The sequence below is a fragment of the Grammomys surdaster genome, unplaced genomic scaffold, assembly GCF_004785775.1.
Source record: "Grammomys surdaster isolate TR1022 unplaced genomic scaffold, NIH_TR_1.0 125612, whole genome shotgun sequence".
Taxonomy (NCBI): domain Eukaryota; kingdom Metazoa; phylum Chordata; class Mammalia; order Rodentia; family Muridae; genus Grammomys; species Grammomys surdaster.
Window position 1 is genome coordinate 2,217,940 of NW_021620455.1, and position 17,351 is coordinate 2,235,290.

The window sequence follows — 17,351 nt, forward strand, 5'->3', positions numbered from 1 at the left end:
AATGAAAAATGTACCACACAACCTGTTAAATGAAAGTTGGAGCAACTCACTATTTAATAACAGACAGTGTTAATCTCAGAGCAGAAGTTAGCAGGATGAATAAAGGCACTTATTTATTGATAAAAGTATTAACATGGAGTTAGAAACAGTCATTGTGACAGAAGAACCCAAAATACTTCTGCCCCTAGCAACAGAACCATTAGACACAGGTCTGCCCCTAGCAACAGAAGCATTAGACACAGGAAGAGAAACTGATATAAGTGCAAGACAAAGTAAACTGGTTTATTACAGTGGAGGGTCTCAGTCGTCTCAGTAATGAACAGAACAAGGACATTCATCAGCACAGACTAACCGCCTCCAAAAACTGAGACATCCACCCTGCATGAGCCCCAACACAATGATGACAGAATACAGGGTCTTTTGAGGACCCTTGGAATGTGCGTGTGCGTGTGCGTGTGCGTGTGCGTGTGCGTGTGCGTGTGCGTGTGTGTGTGTGTGTGTGTGTGAATGAGAAATGAAAATCGGACCAAGATGAAGGGGTCTCAGCGAGACTGAGGATGAGACAAGTTTACTACAAGCAATCAGACTGTATATACCCCTATCAGAAACAGAATATAATAGCAGTTGCCCAGGAAGAATACAGTTGTAGTTGCCAGGATACAATGTTTGCATGCAATACAGAGTGTGCAATATTAATGTCTCAGAGTAATTGTCCTGTCTATCATCTATATGTTTTTCTGACTTCTAGGGAACACAGAGCCTGAATGCTTCCCTGCCTAAGGGAGTGCCTCAATTTCTCCGGAACTGAAAGGCACAGGGTTCCCTGGAGCCACAGACTCTAAGGAAGCTAGACCAGACCAAATCCATGATTCCTGCAATCAATGATAAAACCATCTGGGAAATGTCTAATTTCCCATTTTAAAATTATTTAAAAATTAAGTAATGCTTTTCTAAGTAACTCATCAAATAAAGGATCAACAGGGGTGTTAATGAGCATGGGGGCAGAACACATGTGAAGCAGTAGTTGGGGTAGTTTGTAGGGCTGCGCCTCTGCAGTAAAGAAAAACAGTGCAGGCCATCCAATGCCAGTGTTACTCCAGGAGCAGCAGGGAGCCTCTCAGGAGCTGAGCAGGAGTTAGGGATGATTAGGCTTCAATTCTGAGCCTCTTTCTATCAATGGCTGTAGGTGGTGGTAAAATTCAGTAGAAATCCCATTCATTGTTGTTGAGAGTGTTATGAGTACGACCTCGATGAAAATTTCATTACAAAACTCAGCAAGCCACACGCTGACACCTTGCAAAACCATTCACAGTCACTAGTGCTGTTGTGCATGAATGTAGACTAGGGAGAAAGAAAAGCATGGAGAGGATTTGCACAATTATCTATGGAAGCTGGATAATAAGGTGTGTTATAGCCACAGAACCTAGTGCTCAACAAAATAGAAAAGAACACAGTACTGATTACACAAGAGAATAGGATCAAATCTTTAAAACACTGTGGAGGGCTAGAAAGATGGCTCAGCAGTTAAGAATACTTATTGTCCATGCAGATGAACTGGGTTCTAGTCCCACACCCACATGTTGGATTAGAGCCATCTGTCACTTCATTCCAGGGGATCCAACACCCTCTCCTGACTTCCAAGGGCACCAGGCATGCTTGTGGTACACATACATACATTCAGTTAAAACATTCAAGCTTATAAATAAAATTTAAAAATAAAAAACACTATGCTATGAAAGAGCACACATGTCAAAGAATGTGTGTTGCATAATGCCATTTGTACAAAGTTCTATAACATACAAAACTGACCTGCAGCTGAAATATCAGGACAACAATGACTACCACAAAGGGCACTGATGACCTCAGGCCACACAGGTTGAGCAGCCCTGGGTAAAACATCCTACATTAAAGGCTACCATCTCTACTCTCTACAGAGACTTGCATTACATAGCTGTGTTTATTTGCCAAAACTTGGTAAATGATACTCTGATTCACCCATTTCACTGAAATTACTGAAAATTTTTATCTTAAGATCCCCAAGCCAGAAAAACCTATAAACAAATTATTGTCTCTACTATGCATATGAAACTGTTTAAGGAAGAGTGAATTGATGTTTGCAGCATGCTTTGAAATGAGTAAAATAGAAGGGCACGTGGATAAATAAATTAGGAAGTGGATATAGAGCAAGAACTCAACAGCAGAGCTGTGGAGACAAGATCACAGCTGCCCAGCTAAATCCTGTCCAGTTCACTGAGCTTGAGCTCTTTCAGTAAGGCACTGTGGACATTAAAACCTTGGAGACAGGGTAGAAAACACATCTCAAGACAAAAAGTGTAGGACCAATGAGATGTCTCAGCCAGTAGAGGTGATAACTGCCAAGCCTGATAACCTGCATTTAATTCTAAGGGCTCACTTGGTAGAAAAAGAAGAGTTAGATCCTGTAGCCTGATCTCTGATGAACATGAACAGCATGACATTGACAGATGCCCTTATGCATGTGTGTGTTTGTAGACTTACTGGAGGGTATTGGGCCATTCATGGAGGCTTCCCAGGATCATGAGAATGCCCTTGCAGTGAGAAAACAATCATGGCATGCCAGGCAGTTGGTCAAAGCAATAAACCAGTGTTTTGGAAAAAGCAGTTAGCAAAGAAATCAAGATCTTAAAAACCAGTTATACCAATGGATTCAGAGGCAGCTGTACACTTGGATATTGCAAGCAACAGCATCAAACAACACAGGGTTGATCATACCTTTGAGGAAACTGTGTGGAGGAGGGAAGAGAGTCTAGGAGGATGCTGTGGACAGTGGCTTCAGAGGCCAGTGGGAGACTGAACTCCTACTCAGTCTGCAGAAGCTTCTGTCCAAACCAAGAAAAGGCTGGCATCCTCTACTATGATGGCAAAGCATTCCAGCTGAAGAGGAACTGATGAGTCAACCCACACCTTCCTGGGCATTGCTGGTATGAGAAGCAGATTGCTTGTTCTCTGTCCTCTCAGAAATGTAAGGATCGTCGTACCATCAGACACAGTTCTCAAGTTCAAAATAAGAGGAGTTAGTCCAATATCAGGGTCTGGGTGGTTTTTTCCAATGCAGGTAGGGTACCAAAAACAAACAAACAAAAAACCCTACATCAGAGATAGCTACACTGGGATATAGACACACAGCCTGTCCCAAACCTGGATGTCCACACTTTCAAAAGGAAATGGGCGGTGGATCCTGCAAGGAAAGCACGTTATATGTACTTCCACATAAATTACCTTCCTGTGCCCTGCCATGACATCAGATTCTCAATCATGCATTTTAACTAGTTCATCAACAGTTGGATCAGGCCACACCAGTGCCTTCTGGCTCCTCAATGGAAACAGGAAAATAACTTTCTGAGGGCTACTTTGACATCCTTGTTCCTCAGAGAATAAATGACAGGGTTCAGCGTAGGACTGACTGCTGTGTACAATAAGGCAACTACCTTGCCATTCTCCAAAGAGGATCCAGAGCCAGGCTGCAAATAGGTGTAGATGACAGTGGAGTAGTACAGGATGACCACCACTAGGTGGGCAGAGCAGGTGGAGAAGGCACGCTTCTTGCCCTCTGTGGAGCGGATGCGCAGGATGCTGCAGATGATGAAGCTGTAGGATATCATAGTCAACAGAAAGTTGACCACACCAAAATAGACATCTGCGATGACAATCATGATGTTGTTGAGGGTGGTTAGGCTACAAGACAGAAGCAGCAGTGTTGGGACTTCACATAAAAAGTGACGAATTTGGTTGGGGCCACAAAAATTGAGTCGTACCATCAGGCCGGTGTGCACAGATGTGCTGGCTGCACTGATCACCCACACACTGCCCGCGAGCAGGACACAGATGGGCCAGCTCATCAGCATGCTGTAGTGCAGTGGGCGGCAGATGGCCACATAGCGGTCATAGGCCATGGCCGTGAGCAGCAGCAGCTCAGCCCCTAGGAACCAGGTCAGGAAGAAGAGTTGGGTCATGCATCCCTTGTAAGAGATGTGACTGCTCTTACCCACCAGACCCTCCAGCAGCTTGGGAAGAACAGTGGATGTGCAGACGATGTCCAACAGGGCCAGGTTGGCAAGGAAGAAATACATAGGAGTGTGAAGACCTGGATTGAGGCTGATGGCTATGATGATGACGGTGTTTCCTGAAAGAGCCAGGATGTAAAGAAGCAAGAAAAAGGCCAAGAAGAGAGCCTGGAGCCCAGGATCCCCAGAGAGTCCCTGCAGGACAAACTCTACCACAGTTGTGTAGTTGTTTATTGCCATTTGAGAGTGAGTCCTGGGAGTTACTGGGCGTTATACAGCTATAGATGGTCAAGGAGACATAGGGTGTGGGGCAGCCATCATGTCACACAGGATCCAGCCAGCTGTGAGTAGGAGTGCTTCTCATGGGCGCTGTCACTGTAAAAATGATGACATCATCTATCAACACAGTGCGACAGTGAGCATGAACTCTCCACTCTATACACAGTAGACCCAGAACAGAAGGAAGCCCTGCCTGTGATGGGCAGTATCCTACAGCCTCTGTTTGCTTTAACATAGATCATATCTTATGATGCCCTGAGAACTGGAGCATCTCTAAGCATGTATGCTGGCCTGTTAAGGTGTACCAAAGGGCAATCATTTCCCCAGAAAGATTTTTTTGGAACTTAGAGAAGACCAGCCTTACCAAGACGTGGACCATGATTCCCGGAAGCTTGCAGAAAAACAGTTCTGGGAAGCATGCTTGGGGGTGCGGGGAGGGTCTGGATAGGTTTAGAACATGAAGCTGTTACAGAATGGCATGTAGGTGGTATGTATAACTCTAGCTCTTGGGGAATGAATATATCCCTTTTGTAAACACCACAGCTGTCTATTTCTACATGGCCACTCTATATCACTCCCTTGAGGATGATAAACCCAGTGAGGACAACATGTATCATTCACTTCTCTGGGAAGGCTTGTGCCTGCCAGAGAAGGTGCCTGCCTATGCCAGTGCCGAAACACAGCAAGAAAGGCATGGACCTGACTTCAAGCCAGGCCCCAAATTTCCAGGCTATCACTCCTACCCAGCTCCAAGTCTGTCTTCCCTTCACCTCATACACATATCTATCTCTAATCATCCAGGACTCTCCAAGAATATGTGCCTCTCAGGCAGAGAAGGATGGGGACTGATCAGCATGCAGAGAGAGCTCGGCCCCTTCTACTATCTGATGGGAATGAGCAGGCCCAGACCCATCCTGGAGACTCCATGAGTGGGATGTTGGCTACATGAAAACAAAGAACTCACATGGTGTGTGCTGAATGAAGAAGACATTCTTATCCTGTGAGTGCACAGATCAAGGCCTTTCTCCTACAGGGTGTACTTGAAAGCAGGGCCTGAGCTTTTGATAGCTCCATCTCCTCTCACTGAATAGCTAAGCTACCCATAGAATCTTCAGGACCCATAATTGTCCCCCCAAAAGCAAAGGGTGATCTGTCACCATTCCATGCAGATACCCAGGGGCCTCATACAGAAGGCTGGGCTTCTCAACTGAGCCCCCAAATCCTCTCTGTCTGCATCTCAGCTCAGTACCTGTCTGCCTGTAACACTTCATGCCACAGGTGGCTCTGAGCCCTGAACTCTGTACCAGATCCAGAGGAAACCACCATGCCTCTCTAGAGACCCAGATCTGCCTCAGAGCCAAGCCACAGGATAAGATTTCTATCCATACTGATCAACAGCCCAGATAGGTCATAAAACAGCTGTACAGAGCCATGCATTTAAAGTTTCAAACTGTAACTATGAACCAAAATGATTCTGGTAACAGGTTTTTTTTTTCATTTTTATGTATTACAATAGATCAAAACAAAACCAAATCTCTTTTGAGAATCATTCCTCCCTCGAAGAATACACAGAAAAAAGGAAGGAATGAAAGAAAGGAAGAAGGAAGGGAGGAGGGTAGGGAGGAAGGAAGGAAAGAAGGAAGGAAGAAAGGAAGGGAGGAAGGAAGGATGGAAGGAGTAGGAGAGAAGGTGAGTGCCCAAAAGGAAAAAGTGAATAGAGGAAGGAGCAACTCACATGGAAGGAGAAGCTGTCTGTGGCTGCCCATCTAAACCCAAGATGTCTACATGTCTGAAAGAATATACAGTGTGGCCTCAAAGTTAGAGCCCTGTGACTCCTTTGTCTGCTATCGACCTTAAAGTGGGATCTGCCCCAAGGGGTGGACAGTGAGATTGCTAGGGAGTGGCCCTCAGAGAGCAATTACCCACAGAAAGGTAAACAGGAGTCCCTACAGGCCGTAGTCCCCAAGCTGAGAGACCAGGGCCCTAAGGCATGGAGAAAACAGAAGCCTGAGGTCATGTGCACAGCTCTAGGACACTAACCCCTATGGTGATTTCTACCCTGGGGATGACCTCAAAATAGCTTGGCTGAGAGTGGTGTGCCCTTGATCCCTGTAGGAAGATGTATTTCCTGTTAACAGACTGTCCCTCAGCATAGCCTGTGGGTTCCCTCACCTCAGTTTATCATTACATCATCAGATCATTACGTCATCTTGCTGTGACATAGTCCTCTCAATAAACCAACACTGACTGACCAGCTAGTTCATCACTGTGTGAGGTCAGAAAGAGTCGGCCACTCTCATGCACTGCCTGGGGAGTCATAGTCACTGTGGTAAATCACAGTTGAGGTTGACCCTGAATGGATGCAACTCTTCACTGTAGTGTTCAAGTCTTCCCATGGGGAGAAACTGTGTGAAGTCTGTGGAGGTGAGTGTCAGCAACAGCGCACAGGGCTTGAGCTCCACCATGTTCTGTGGCATGAGCCCTTTGCAGCAGATTGGCTTCCCTTTATAGCCAGAACACCTGTAACAGGGGTAAACTATCTCTTGCAGTCACAGAACAGTGCAGAAAATAACCAATTCATAATCAGTTATTGCAAAAACCAAAAGTAGCTAAAATAATCCAAACTCCACAAACAAAATAACCACTGGCCACCTTAAGTTCCAAATCCTCCAAAGTTCTTGAACTATGTCAACATACACACTCGTCAATCTCTCCCAAAATGTCACCCACTTAACAGAGGAACAAACACAACACATGAAGCACAACTCAAGATGTGAGCAATTAAGATGAGATAAGAGCTCCAATTACATTTGACCTTTCTAGTCAATTCTCCATAAAGAGACTAATCTGAGTTATAAAACTAATAAGCAATCAAAGGCTGTAAACCTGGTTTAAGGATAATGCATGGTCCAAAATAAGTCACCATGTTTATAGCATATAAGCCTCAAAACTGGGGCCAATTAGTTTGTGGAAAACTGATGGTCATCTGTCCCTCACTGACAGGAGTAGCAGTCATCCACAGAGCAGGGTACCCAGACAGCACAGCAGTGAGAGGTGGTAGTGTGGCCATTGACCTAACTGCCCGTGGGCCTGGTGAGGACGCTGTCTTCTGCCTGTGAAAATAATGTGTAGTGTGGTTTGGCTGCTGTAATGGTCACATTCAGTGAAGGTCATTAACAGCTAAAAGCTAATCAGCAGGGAGGGGCTGTAGGGTCCAGAACTTGAATGAGGTGCACAGCCCTGCAACAGGCCTGTCCTCTGTCACCTTGAAGCAAGCGCTCCAACTCCATGCCAGGTATGATAACGCAGAGCACAGGAGTCTTTGACTCCTCAAGAAGGCACAGTGAGCTACATTTTTCATTTTTGTTTCTGAAGCAGCTGTAGGACTGTCTCCTACCCAACCCCAAATAGGAAAGAGGGCTCAGAAGAGGAAAGCTAGGGGGAGCTGGTCATGAAGGCTCTCTGAAAGTGAGTCTGATGACATTTGATTGACTCCTGTAGAACACACAACATGTCCTTATCCATAACATATCCAGGGCATTAAAGGACTGACATTGCATGTACTAATAATGTAGGAGCCCCTGCTCATCATCCCTCAGAGTCAGGGGAGTATACACATCCATCATGGAGTTAGGTAGGACTGTCTGGGCTACATCTGACTGCCTTCTTATGGGAATTAAACTAGAGCTGATTTGAGGATGACCTTGGGCCTCCTTGTTCAGTAGGATGGGTGATCAGGTTTGGATCACCCCTTTGCTTACTGTATAGGAGCTTCACTTGTTGATGTCCTGGAGCTGCCTAGGGATTGGTGCACATGGGGCTGTTCAATGCCAGTTTCAAGTCACTGGAGACCAATTTGTTCCCTTTGTAGTGGTGCTGTCTCTTCCAGTAGTTTGGACATAAAGAATTTCTGGGACCACATTTATTTATGATCTCTGAAGGCTAATACATCAATAGACACTAGTTTCACAAACCTATAAAGATACAAAGTTATATGGGCTAGGCTTACTCCTTGAGCTCCAGAGGGATGGGCATCAGATCTGGACCACAGTAGTTCTTGAAAAGTAGAAAGGCAACCCCGCACCCATGCATGACTGTCTCCAGAGCCAATCCTATGTTACAATTTACTGGAGCATCCAAAGCTTGGCATCCTATGCAGGGAAACCCATTGTGTGCCCCTCCAATAGCTTGCCAACCTGAATCACTTTCATTGGGTTGAGTAATGTCCCACATGGACAAAATCCTGAGTTTTATTGTGAAGTTCAAGTCCTGGGATTATCAGTGTGTCCTATGGTATCTGATTTATCCATAAATTTGTATTTGCTGGAAGCTAAGGGAAACATTAACAAAGACATCAGAAGAGTAAATGTGTTACAAAATCACTAGCTTCCATGCAATGTGTGTTTGGCTCACACAATCATTTACTGTAAATACTTCATTCCTTTATGGCTTCCCACCTGTGAACTGTGCTAGTCTTAGTGTCTTTTCCTCACTGGCCTGAGTGTCCAGCAAATGCATCCAGCTTATATCAAAATAAAACTAATCCTCCCTCCTTCATCTGCATCACTGAGGCCAACAGTTGCTGGTACATCTTTCTGGAAAACAAAAACCCAAATGTCACTTTAAGAAAGCCACTTAAAGGCTAGGAGTGTCAACCTTGGAACCTAGAGGAAACAGGTCTTTCCTGCCATAGGGATCAGGCAGGGGCAGATGGTATGTTGATTTGAACGACAAATGACTCCCAGAAGCTCAGGTATTTGAACAGCTGGCTGCAAAGTGGCACCACTGTTTGGTGAATTTTAGGGTGTGTGACCTTGCTGGTGGGCCTATATCATTGAAGGTAAGCTCTGGTGTTTTATAGCCTTGCTATGCCACCAGTTTCCTCTCTTTGCTTTGTGTTCATGGTTGATGATGTAATTTCTCAGCTTCCTCCTCCAGCCACCATGCCTGCTCCTTGCTGCTATGCATCAAGGATACATGGACTCTTATCCTTCTGGAACCATCAACCCAAAGAGACCCTGCTATGAACTCATGGTGTCTAATCATGACAGAGAAGTAACTAAATCAGATGGGGAGAATGTTCGCCACTGGAGACCAGAGCAGCAGTGGCATCTGCACCACTTGGTAGAAAACTAAGCAATGTTTCCCATTGGCTCACCTTGCCACCATGGAACCCAGCAATGCTCCCCACTGGCTCAGCCTTACCCATGAACCCTGCTACTATGGTTTTTCTCATCTATCATATCTGCAAGTATTTTCCTTCACATTGCAGGATATGCACCCTGTCAGTCCAGGAGCATCATTGCCCACTAACCATGAAGGAATGCACTCAGAGTCGTCATTCCCTACACTAACACAAGTCATTCTTACTCTGAGCTGACATCATTGCAGTTTCCTCCTAGACTGAAACATTCAATCTTGAGTGAAACAGCTTAAGCCAGAAAGTTAACTCAATCAAACAACAACATCAAAATAGCTTCACTAAGTCCCTAAAACTAATCAGACTCAGTATGTCCCTCCCATTCAAGAATAAATAATACAGGCTGCTCAGAGTCACCCTCAGACAAGCCAAGCTGCAAGAAGACTCTGGGACAAGACCAGCTGTCTGGAAGAAGAAGCTAGTCCAGCTTCCTGAAATAGGTTTAGACTGGGTCACTTGGAAAGAACACTCTCCAACTATCCGCACTGCCTGCAGACTGTGCAGTATACTCCAGGTTTCCAAATTTTGTGAGCTGTCTCCCAAGATGCAGTTGCCTTTGGTGATGCAGCCTTTGAATAATTTCTGTCTCCTATAAGTTACCCTTCCTCCACATTTCTGTAAGTAACCCTCCCTACATAGTATTGTATCTAACCTAGTGGAATACACAGGCCCCAAATGCTGAGAAAGCAGCCTCCTATTGATAGGAGAGGGAGCTGTGGTCACTAAGGTTGAGGTCATCTGGACTGTGTGTGTACTGGACTCTTGTCACTTCCCACTCTAGACTCTACCAGTTAGGGTGTTGGGAAGAAGTCCCTGAGTTTGATTTATGAATCAGAAGCTAAGGTCAGGCTTATGGTGACAGGAGACAGGACCTTCCAATGGGGAGTGCCACATGAAGGCACACAGTATGATCAGACCACTCTCCTCCAGCTTTCAATGCAGCATGAAAAGACATTTCAGCTTCCTGAATTTTACATATTTCCAGAGAAGAATGTTCTAAAACAGAAAATAGTCCAGGATGTACATTTCACTAGACTTCAAAACACCCTATGCCCACCTCCATTACTCCATCCCACAGTGCTCTAGAGGGGTTTTCAGGGAGAGGGGTGTGGGTGACTATGCTGTGCTGTCTATTCCCAATTCCATCCAGCTAACTAAGCTCAATGCAATAATGGCATAGCCTGGGCTGGCTTCCCTGGAACCCTTCTCCTGAGGTCACTCTTCAATCCTTTGCTTCCAATGAACACCAGACACTGAGTTCATTTTCCTTGGGCCATCTACTGCTGGCCACAGAACCCATCATTGTGGTTTGTTTCCTTCGTGAGACTCTCTTGCAGAAAACAAATCTTTCATTTGAAATTGGCTATCAATTGGACATAGCTTCTGGGTTAGGGATGGGGGCTTGTGTCCACTTCTTTCAGCTCTACGACTCCATCTGGTACAGACAGATGCAGGCCCTGTGCATGCTGCCTCTCAGTCTCTGAGTTTGTATGTGTGTCAGCTCTGTTATATCTAGAAGGCCTTGATGTCTTGGTGGCCTCCATGCCCTCGGGCTCTTACAGTCTTCCCACCTCCTCTCCCACAGAGTTCCCTGAGCTCTGAGGAGAGGAATCTGATAGAGACATTATTTTTAGAGCTGGGTGTTCCAAGATCTCTTTCTCTGCATATTGTCTGGCTGTGGGTCCCATTTGCTAAAGGGGAAAGCTTCTCTGAGGATGGCTGAGCAAGGCACTGATCCAAGTATAGTACAACATTGCTAGAAGCTGTTTTAGAACTAAGTTCCTTTAGTAAAACAGTGTATTTTATTTTCACCTTGGTCCCTGCCTATCTAGTGTCAGGTTCTTAGCCACCCAAGCATCATTGAGTAAGGGTTTCCTCTCATAGAGTAGGCCTTAAAGCTGATATTGACTGGTTATTCCCACAAGCCTTGTGCCACTATTGCTTTTGCAGGCAGGTCACTCTTGTAAACCAAAGTGTTTGTATCTGGGCTGGTGTTTACCTTTCTCCTTCGGTAGTGTGCAGTGTATCTTCTAATACCATGAATACTAACTAGTCCATAGGGGTTATGGCTTTAGGTAGGTACCAGCTCAATCATACCTGGCATGGTGGTTTGAATAAGAATGGCCCTGATAGGCTCAGATATCTGAATGCTTATTCACCAGAGAGTGGCGCTATATGAGAAGGATTAGAAGGTATGGCTTTGTTGAAAGAAGTGTGTCATAGGAGTGGGCTTAGAGGTTTCAAAATGTCCACGCTTGGCGCTCTCTCTCTCTCTCTCTCTCTCTCTCTCTCTCTCTCTCTCTCTCTCTTTCTGTCTCCATCTCTCTCTGTCTATCTCTCTATTTCACTTTCACTCTCTCCTCTCTGTATCAGGATGTAGCTCTCAGTAACCACTGCAATGCCATGTGTGCTGCCATTCTCCCACCGTGCTCTCTGTCATGATGATAATGGACTAAGCCTCTGAAACTGTCAGTAAATCCCTAATTAAATGTTTTCTTTTATAAGAGTTCTCTTGGTCATGGTGTTTATTCACAGCAATAGACATCCTGACTTAGTCACCTGGAACTGGAAACCTGACCAGCTTCTTGGGACTAGTGAGACTATGGATCTTAGAAAAGACTGTACTATGACCATCTTGCTCTCTACAACATTCAAATTCTTATCCTTGTACCAACTGATAAAGGTAGCTATGACCCCTCATCAAAGAAACTTCTCTTTTTACAGCAAATGGACACCATCATAGAAAACCACACCTGGATACAATGCAGATGGCAATGGATTGTGGGTAGCACAGCCCCTAGACACACACTCATCACTGCTCCTGAAACTGTGGCTCAGGGAATGTGGAAGAAGAGAAAGTAAGAGCTAAAATAATCTCTCCTAGATATGGCTGTATAAACAAGACCAAGCAATGGCAATATCCATGGATATGTTACTATGACTGGGTACATTTTTAAATATTCCATCCCTAGATAAAGAACTACAAGCAACTAATGACTGCTGGGAGGAGAATTAGCTTCATCTAGGATGTGTCCCTGTCTTAGTCAGAGTTTCTATTCCTGCACAAACATCATGACCAAGAAGCAAGTTGGGGAAGAAATGGTTTATTCAGCTTACACTTCCATGTTTCTGTTTATCACCTAAGGAAGTCAGGACTAGAACTCAAGCAGGTCAGGAAGCAGAAGCTGATTTAAAGGCTATGAATGGATGCTACTTGCTGGCTTGCTTCCCCTGCCTTGCTCAGCTTGCTTTCTTATAGAACCCAAGACTACCAGCCATGGGATGGTACCACCCACTAGGGGCCCTCCCTCCTTGATCACTAATTGAGAAAATGCCTTACAGCTGGATCTCATGGAGGCATTTTCTCAACTGAAACTCCTTTCTCTGTGATGACTCCAGCTTGTGTCAAGTTGACATAAAACCAGCCAGTACAGTCCCTTTATTAGTTGCCTGATGCAAAGTGGTCAGCCTTGAAACCATATACACAAACAATAAAAACAGAATTAGCGTAAAATGACTGGGTTACCTGACTCAAGATGATATTTTCTAGTTTCATCAAATTACCTACAAAATGTGTAAAGTCATTGTTTTTAATAGCTGAGTAGTACTCCATTGTGTATATGTACCACATTTTCTGTATCCATTCCTCTATTGAGGGTCATCTGGGTTGTTTTTAGCTTCTGGCTAGTATAAATGAGGCTGCTATGAACATAGTGGAGCATGACCAAAGAGTACACATGGAGGCACCCATGGCTCCAGCTGGATATGTAGCAGAGGATTGCCTTAGGGGGCATCACTGGGAGGGGAGTCCCTTGGTCCTGTGGAGGCTTGATGACACAGGGTAGGGGAATGCTAGGGCACTGAGGCATGGAGTGGGTGGGCAGGTAAGGAAGCACCCTCATAGAAGCAGGGGGAGAGGGGAAGGGATAGGGGGAATAACATTTGAAATGTATATAAATAAAATAACCAATAAAAAATGAAAAAATTCATAAGTGAAATTGGTCTGAAGTTCTCTTTTTGGTGAATGATCTCTTTGATGTGTTCTTGAATTCAAGAACTTAAAATCTCCAGAAAAAGAAATTGAAGCAGACCTCAAAAGATGAAAAAAGTCTCCCCTGCTCATGGATTGGTAAGATTAAAATAGTAAAAATGGCCATCCTTCTAAAAGCAATCTACAAGTTCAACTCAATCCCCATCAATATTTTAAAACTATTCTTCATAGACACGGAAAGAGCAATTCTTAATTTCATATGGAAAAACAAAAAACCCAGGACAGCAAAATCAATTCTTGACAATAAAAGAACTTCCAGGGGAATCACCATTCCTGACCTTAAACTGTACTACAGAGTAATAGTGATTTAAAAACTGCATGATATTTGTACAGACAAGTTGATCAATAGAATAAAAATGAAGACCCAGAAATAAGCCCATATACACTTATGGGCACTTGATCTTCAAAAAGAAGTCAAAAACATACAATGGAAAAAAGAAAGCATCTTCAATAAATGGTGCTGGTCCAACTGGCAGTCTGTATGTAGAAAAATAAAAATAGATCCATATTTATCACTTTGCACAAAGCTCAAGCCCAAGTGGATCAAGGACTTCAACATATAACCAGATACACTGAATTGAATAGAAGAGAAAGTGGGAAAGAGCCTCAAACTCACTGGCACAGGGGGAAATTACTTAAACAGAATTCTAATGTCTCAGGCTCTAAGATCAACAAATGATAAATGGGGCCTCATGAAACTGAAAAGCTTCTGTAAAGCAAAAGACACAATCAATAGGACAAATTGGCAACCTACAGATTGGGAAAAAAATCTTTACCTACCACACATCCAACAGAGGGCTAATATCCAAAATATATAAAGAACTCAAGAAGGTGAAGTAGGAGGAGTAGGGCTCCTAAGCAGGTTGTTCCTGGGTTTGGGTGAGAATGGAAAGATCAAATGGAGGACAGAAAGAATAGTGTGACTTACCCACTGGAGTCCCTGCCAGGCATGGCCATTGAAGGTCTGGGTAGAAGGCATTTCTGGGTACTAGAAGTTGACAGAAATGAATGAGGATGTGCTGGATGAGGAGGAGGGGATGAGAGGGTCTATAGAAGTACTAGCTGGGTCCACTCCGAGGTTTGGCAGAGTTCCTCAAGATTGGATGTGCAATTGGAGGACAGACCCCTTCACCCAGGCTGCTTCAGGGCTGGGGATGAGAATGGAGAGTCTGTAAAAGGGGACAGGAATCACCTACCTCAGTCCCAGCCTGGTGTGGCCCCTGGGAGTTCCAAATAGAGGATGTTTATAGGTATCTGTGACTGTCACAAAGGGGTGGGCAGAAGCTAGATGAACAGTGGGAGAAACTTCTAGTATTTTTTTCAGCTCCTATGTAAGTCTAGAATTCTCTCAAAACATTGTTCCCAACAAGGCAATAATAATGATTTTGCAGCACCCAACAGAAGGAACAACATGTAAAATAAAAAGAGAAATGCAGTCCAAAATGGTATGTGTATTATAAATATGAATGAATATAGACCATAAAGCTAAAATAAAAATACTTACATGGCTTCTAAATTTTAAATAAAAAGTAAATAAATAAATAAGAATTTTCCTAAACCTTGGGTACCATTTCCAACTACATTCTGTTTGTGTATCCAATGAAACTGAAGACATGAAACATTTCAAAACCTTTTTCATATGAAGCAAGTGTGAAAACATCCACTGGAGGAGTCCATTTGTGGGCACATGGCTGGCACCTTTTTTTTTTTCATAGCAACAGTTGGATGAGTGTGCAACACCTCAGAGTAACTGAGGTGCTGAGACATCCAACAGAACAGCCTGAGATGTTGGACTCCTGTCTGCTACAGCTCACAGTGTGACTCAACCCTCTCTGTCAAGATCAGAGGATCCTGTTCCGACACAAGTTTTGTCATCACAGCCTCAAATGCAGGCAATGATGGCCCCTGATGTTAGAGAAGTCTGAGATCCTTTTCTGGAGAAGTTAACCAGTGAATACCAGCCCCTGCGCCCTCCCCTGCTGTGCTTCAACAGTGACTTGAAAGAGAAGTGAGCTCCAGCTGGGAAAGCATGAGTTCCTGCCACAGCAAGCAGAAGCAGTGTCCTTCCCATCTGCCCTGGGGCCAGGCCCCTCTTCCACCTTCACTTTCCACTTGACAAATAGTTGCAAGGCCACCTTGGCCAAAGCCCTGAGGCAGGCCTCCCATGGGGGCATGGCTGCCTTGGGTTGCATCATACAGCCAAAGCTATCTAGGCTTAAGCCAGGATTACCTGAAGCAAACAGACACCTCTGTACTCCTCAGGACCAAGGCATCCCTGCATCCCAAATGGTGTGGTGAGGACATGACCTAGATGCTCCTCCTTTGTAGGGTCCAGATGCATCTCTCTAGGCAGGAGTTGACAACCCTATGTCAAAGTCCTGGGGACTCATCTGGAAAAGATTCTTAGTTTCAAAAACTCTTAATGTGTACTGCTGTTTTAGTTGGCTATGTCTCTTCTTTCCTGTCAGCCATTCAATCAGGAGATTCATTTATAAAGTCTGGGGGCGGGGGAGCGGGTTAGGATTACAATCTCTCTGATTTGGTCATGTGAAGCATGATCTGAGGCCATTTGGAAACAAAGAATGAAGGTGAACCCCAGGAAAATGTTCCGAGGACTACCAGCCAAGCTATATCAGTATTAATAACATTGAACTTGGTTTGCTGGATGAAGGTAGGAACAGAGCCAGCACAGCATAGACACCCACACCCCTCTCCCTGAAAATCCCTCTGGAGCACTGTGGGATGAAGTAATGGAGGTGGTACATAGTGTGTTTGCAGTTTGAGTAAATGTGTGTCCAGGACTATTTTATGTTTTAGAACATTCTTTTCTAGAAATATGTAAATGCTTTACACAAGGACCTGAAAGGTCTTTTCATGCTGCATTGAACGCTAGATGAGAGTGGCCTGATCACACCCTTCATGTGGCACTCCCCATTGGAAGGTTCTGTCCCCTGTCACCATCAGCCTGGCCTTAGCTTCTGATTCATAAATCACACTCATGGACCTATCCTTTACTTTACCCCAATTGGCAGAGTCTGGTTAGTGGAAAGTGACAAGTGACCAGTATACGAATAGTCCAGATGAGACTTGGTGACCACAGCTCCCGCTCCTATCAACAGAAGGCTGCTTTCTCAACATTTGGGGACAGGCAATGTAAAGTCGTACAGGGATTGTTTGATTTGTTTTGGTGGTTCTCTGTGTAACCTTGTAGGAGCTGGGGTTGGGACCAACTGAGTTCCTATGGCTCAAAGTGTTGAGAGACACCCTAGGGACCCTCAAGAGATCCAAGTTTTCTTCACAGGTTGTATTTGAACCTTGATTATTATCCTCTAGCTTTATGTCCTAGTGGAATGGAGTTCTAAGATAGGAAGTTCTGGGTTCATTGCTGTCATCCGGATGAGAAGCCATATTGCCATAAAGACCACACTTGGTTCTGTCTCCAGAGAGACATTCTATTAATGCTCTGTGTGTTATTCTCCAATTCTAGGACAGCAGCCAGCACCAGGGTAAACCCTTCTCACTGCCCCCTTTCTCAGCTTTTTCATGATTATTCATGTCTTCTTATTATCCATAAGACAGTCTCCAATAACTTGTCCTGGTTGGCGCACACAAGCATGGCGATCTCTCCTTCCTTGATGGATGAGCTGCAGCTTGTATGAAGCAATTTGCATAGAAACTTTCATTCAGGGTCCACCCATGTTCACAGACTAAGTCTGTATGTAGTATAACTTTGACCTGCTAGTTTCTTTAGTCTGTAAGGCATGAGAATAAAATTAAA

At 44.5% G+C, this 17,351-nt stretch overlaps 1 protein-coding gene across 1 annotated transcript; it reads right to left on the reverse strand.

Annotated features, from left to right (window-relative positions):
* Positions 1 to 3,353: 3,353 nt before the first annotated feature.
* Positions 3,354 to 4,283, reverse strand: LOC114638582 (olfactory receptor 13A1-like). Its single transcript, XM_028787141.1, has one exon. The coding sequence runs from the start codon at positions 4,281 to 4,283 to the stop codon at positions 3,354 to 3,356; it is 930 nt and encodes a 309-aa protein (XP_028642974.1).
* Positions 4,284 to 17,351: the final 13,068 nt, after the last annotated feature.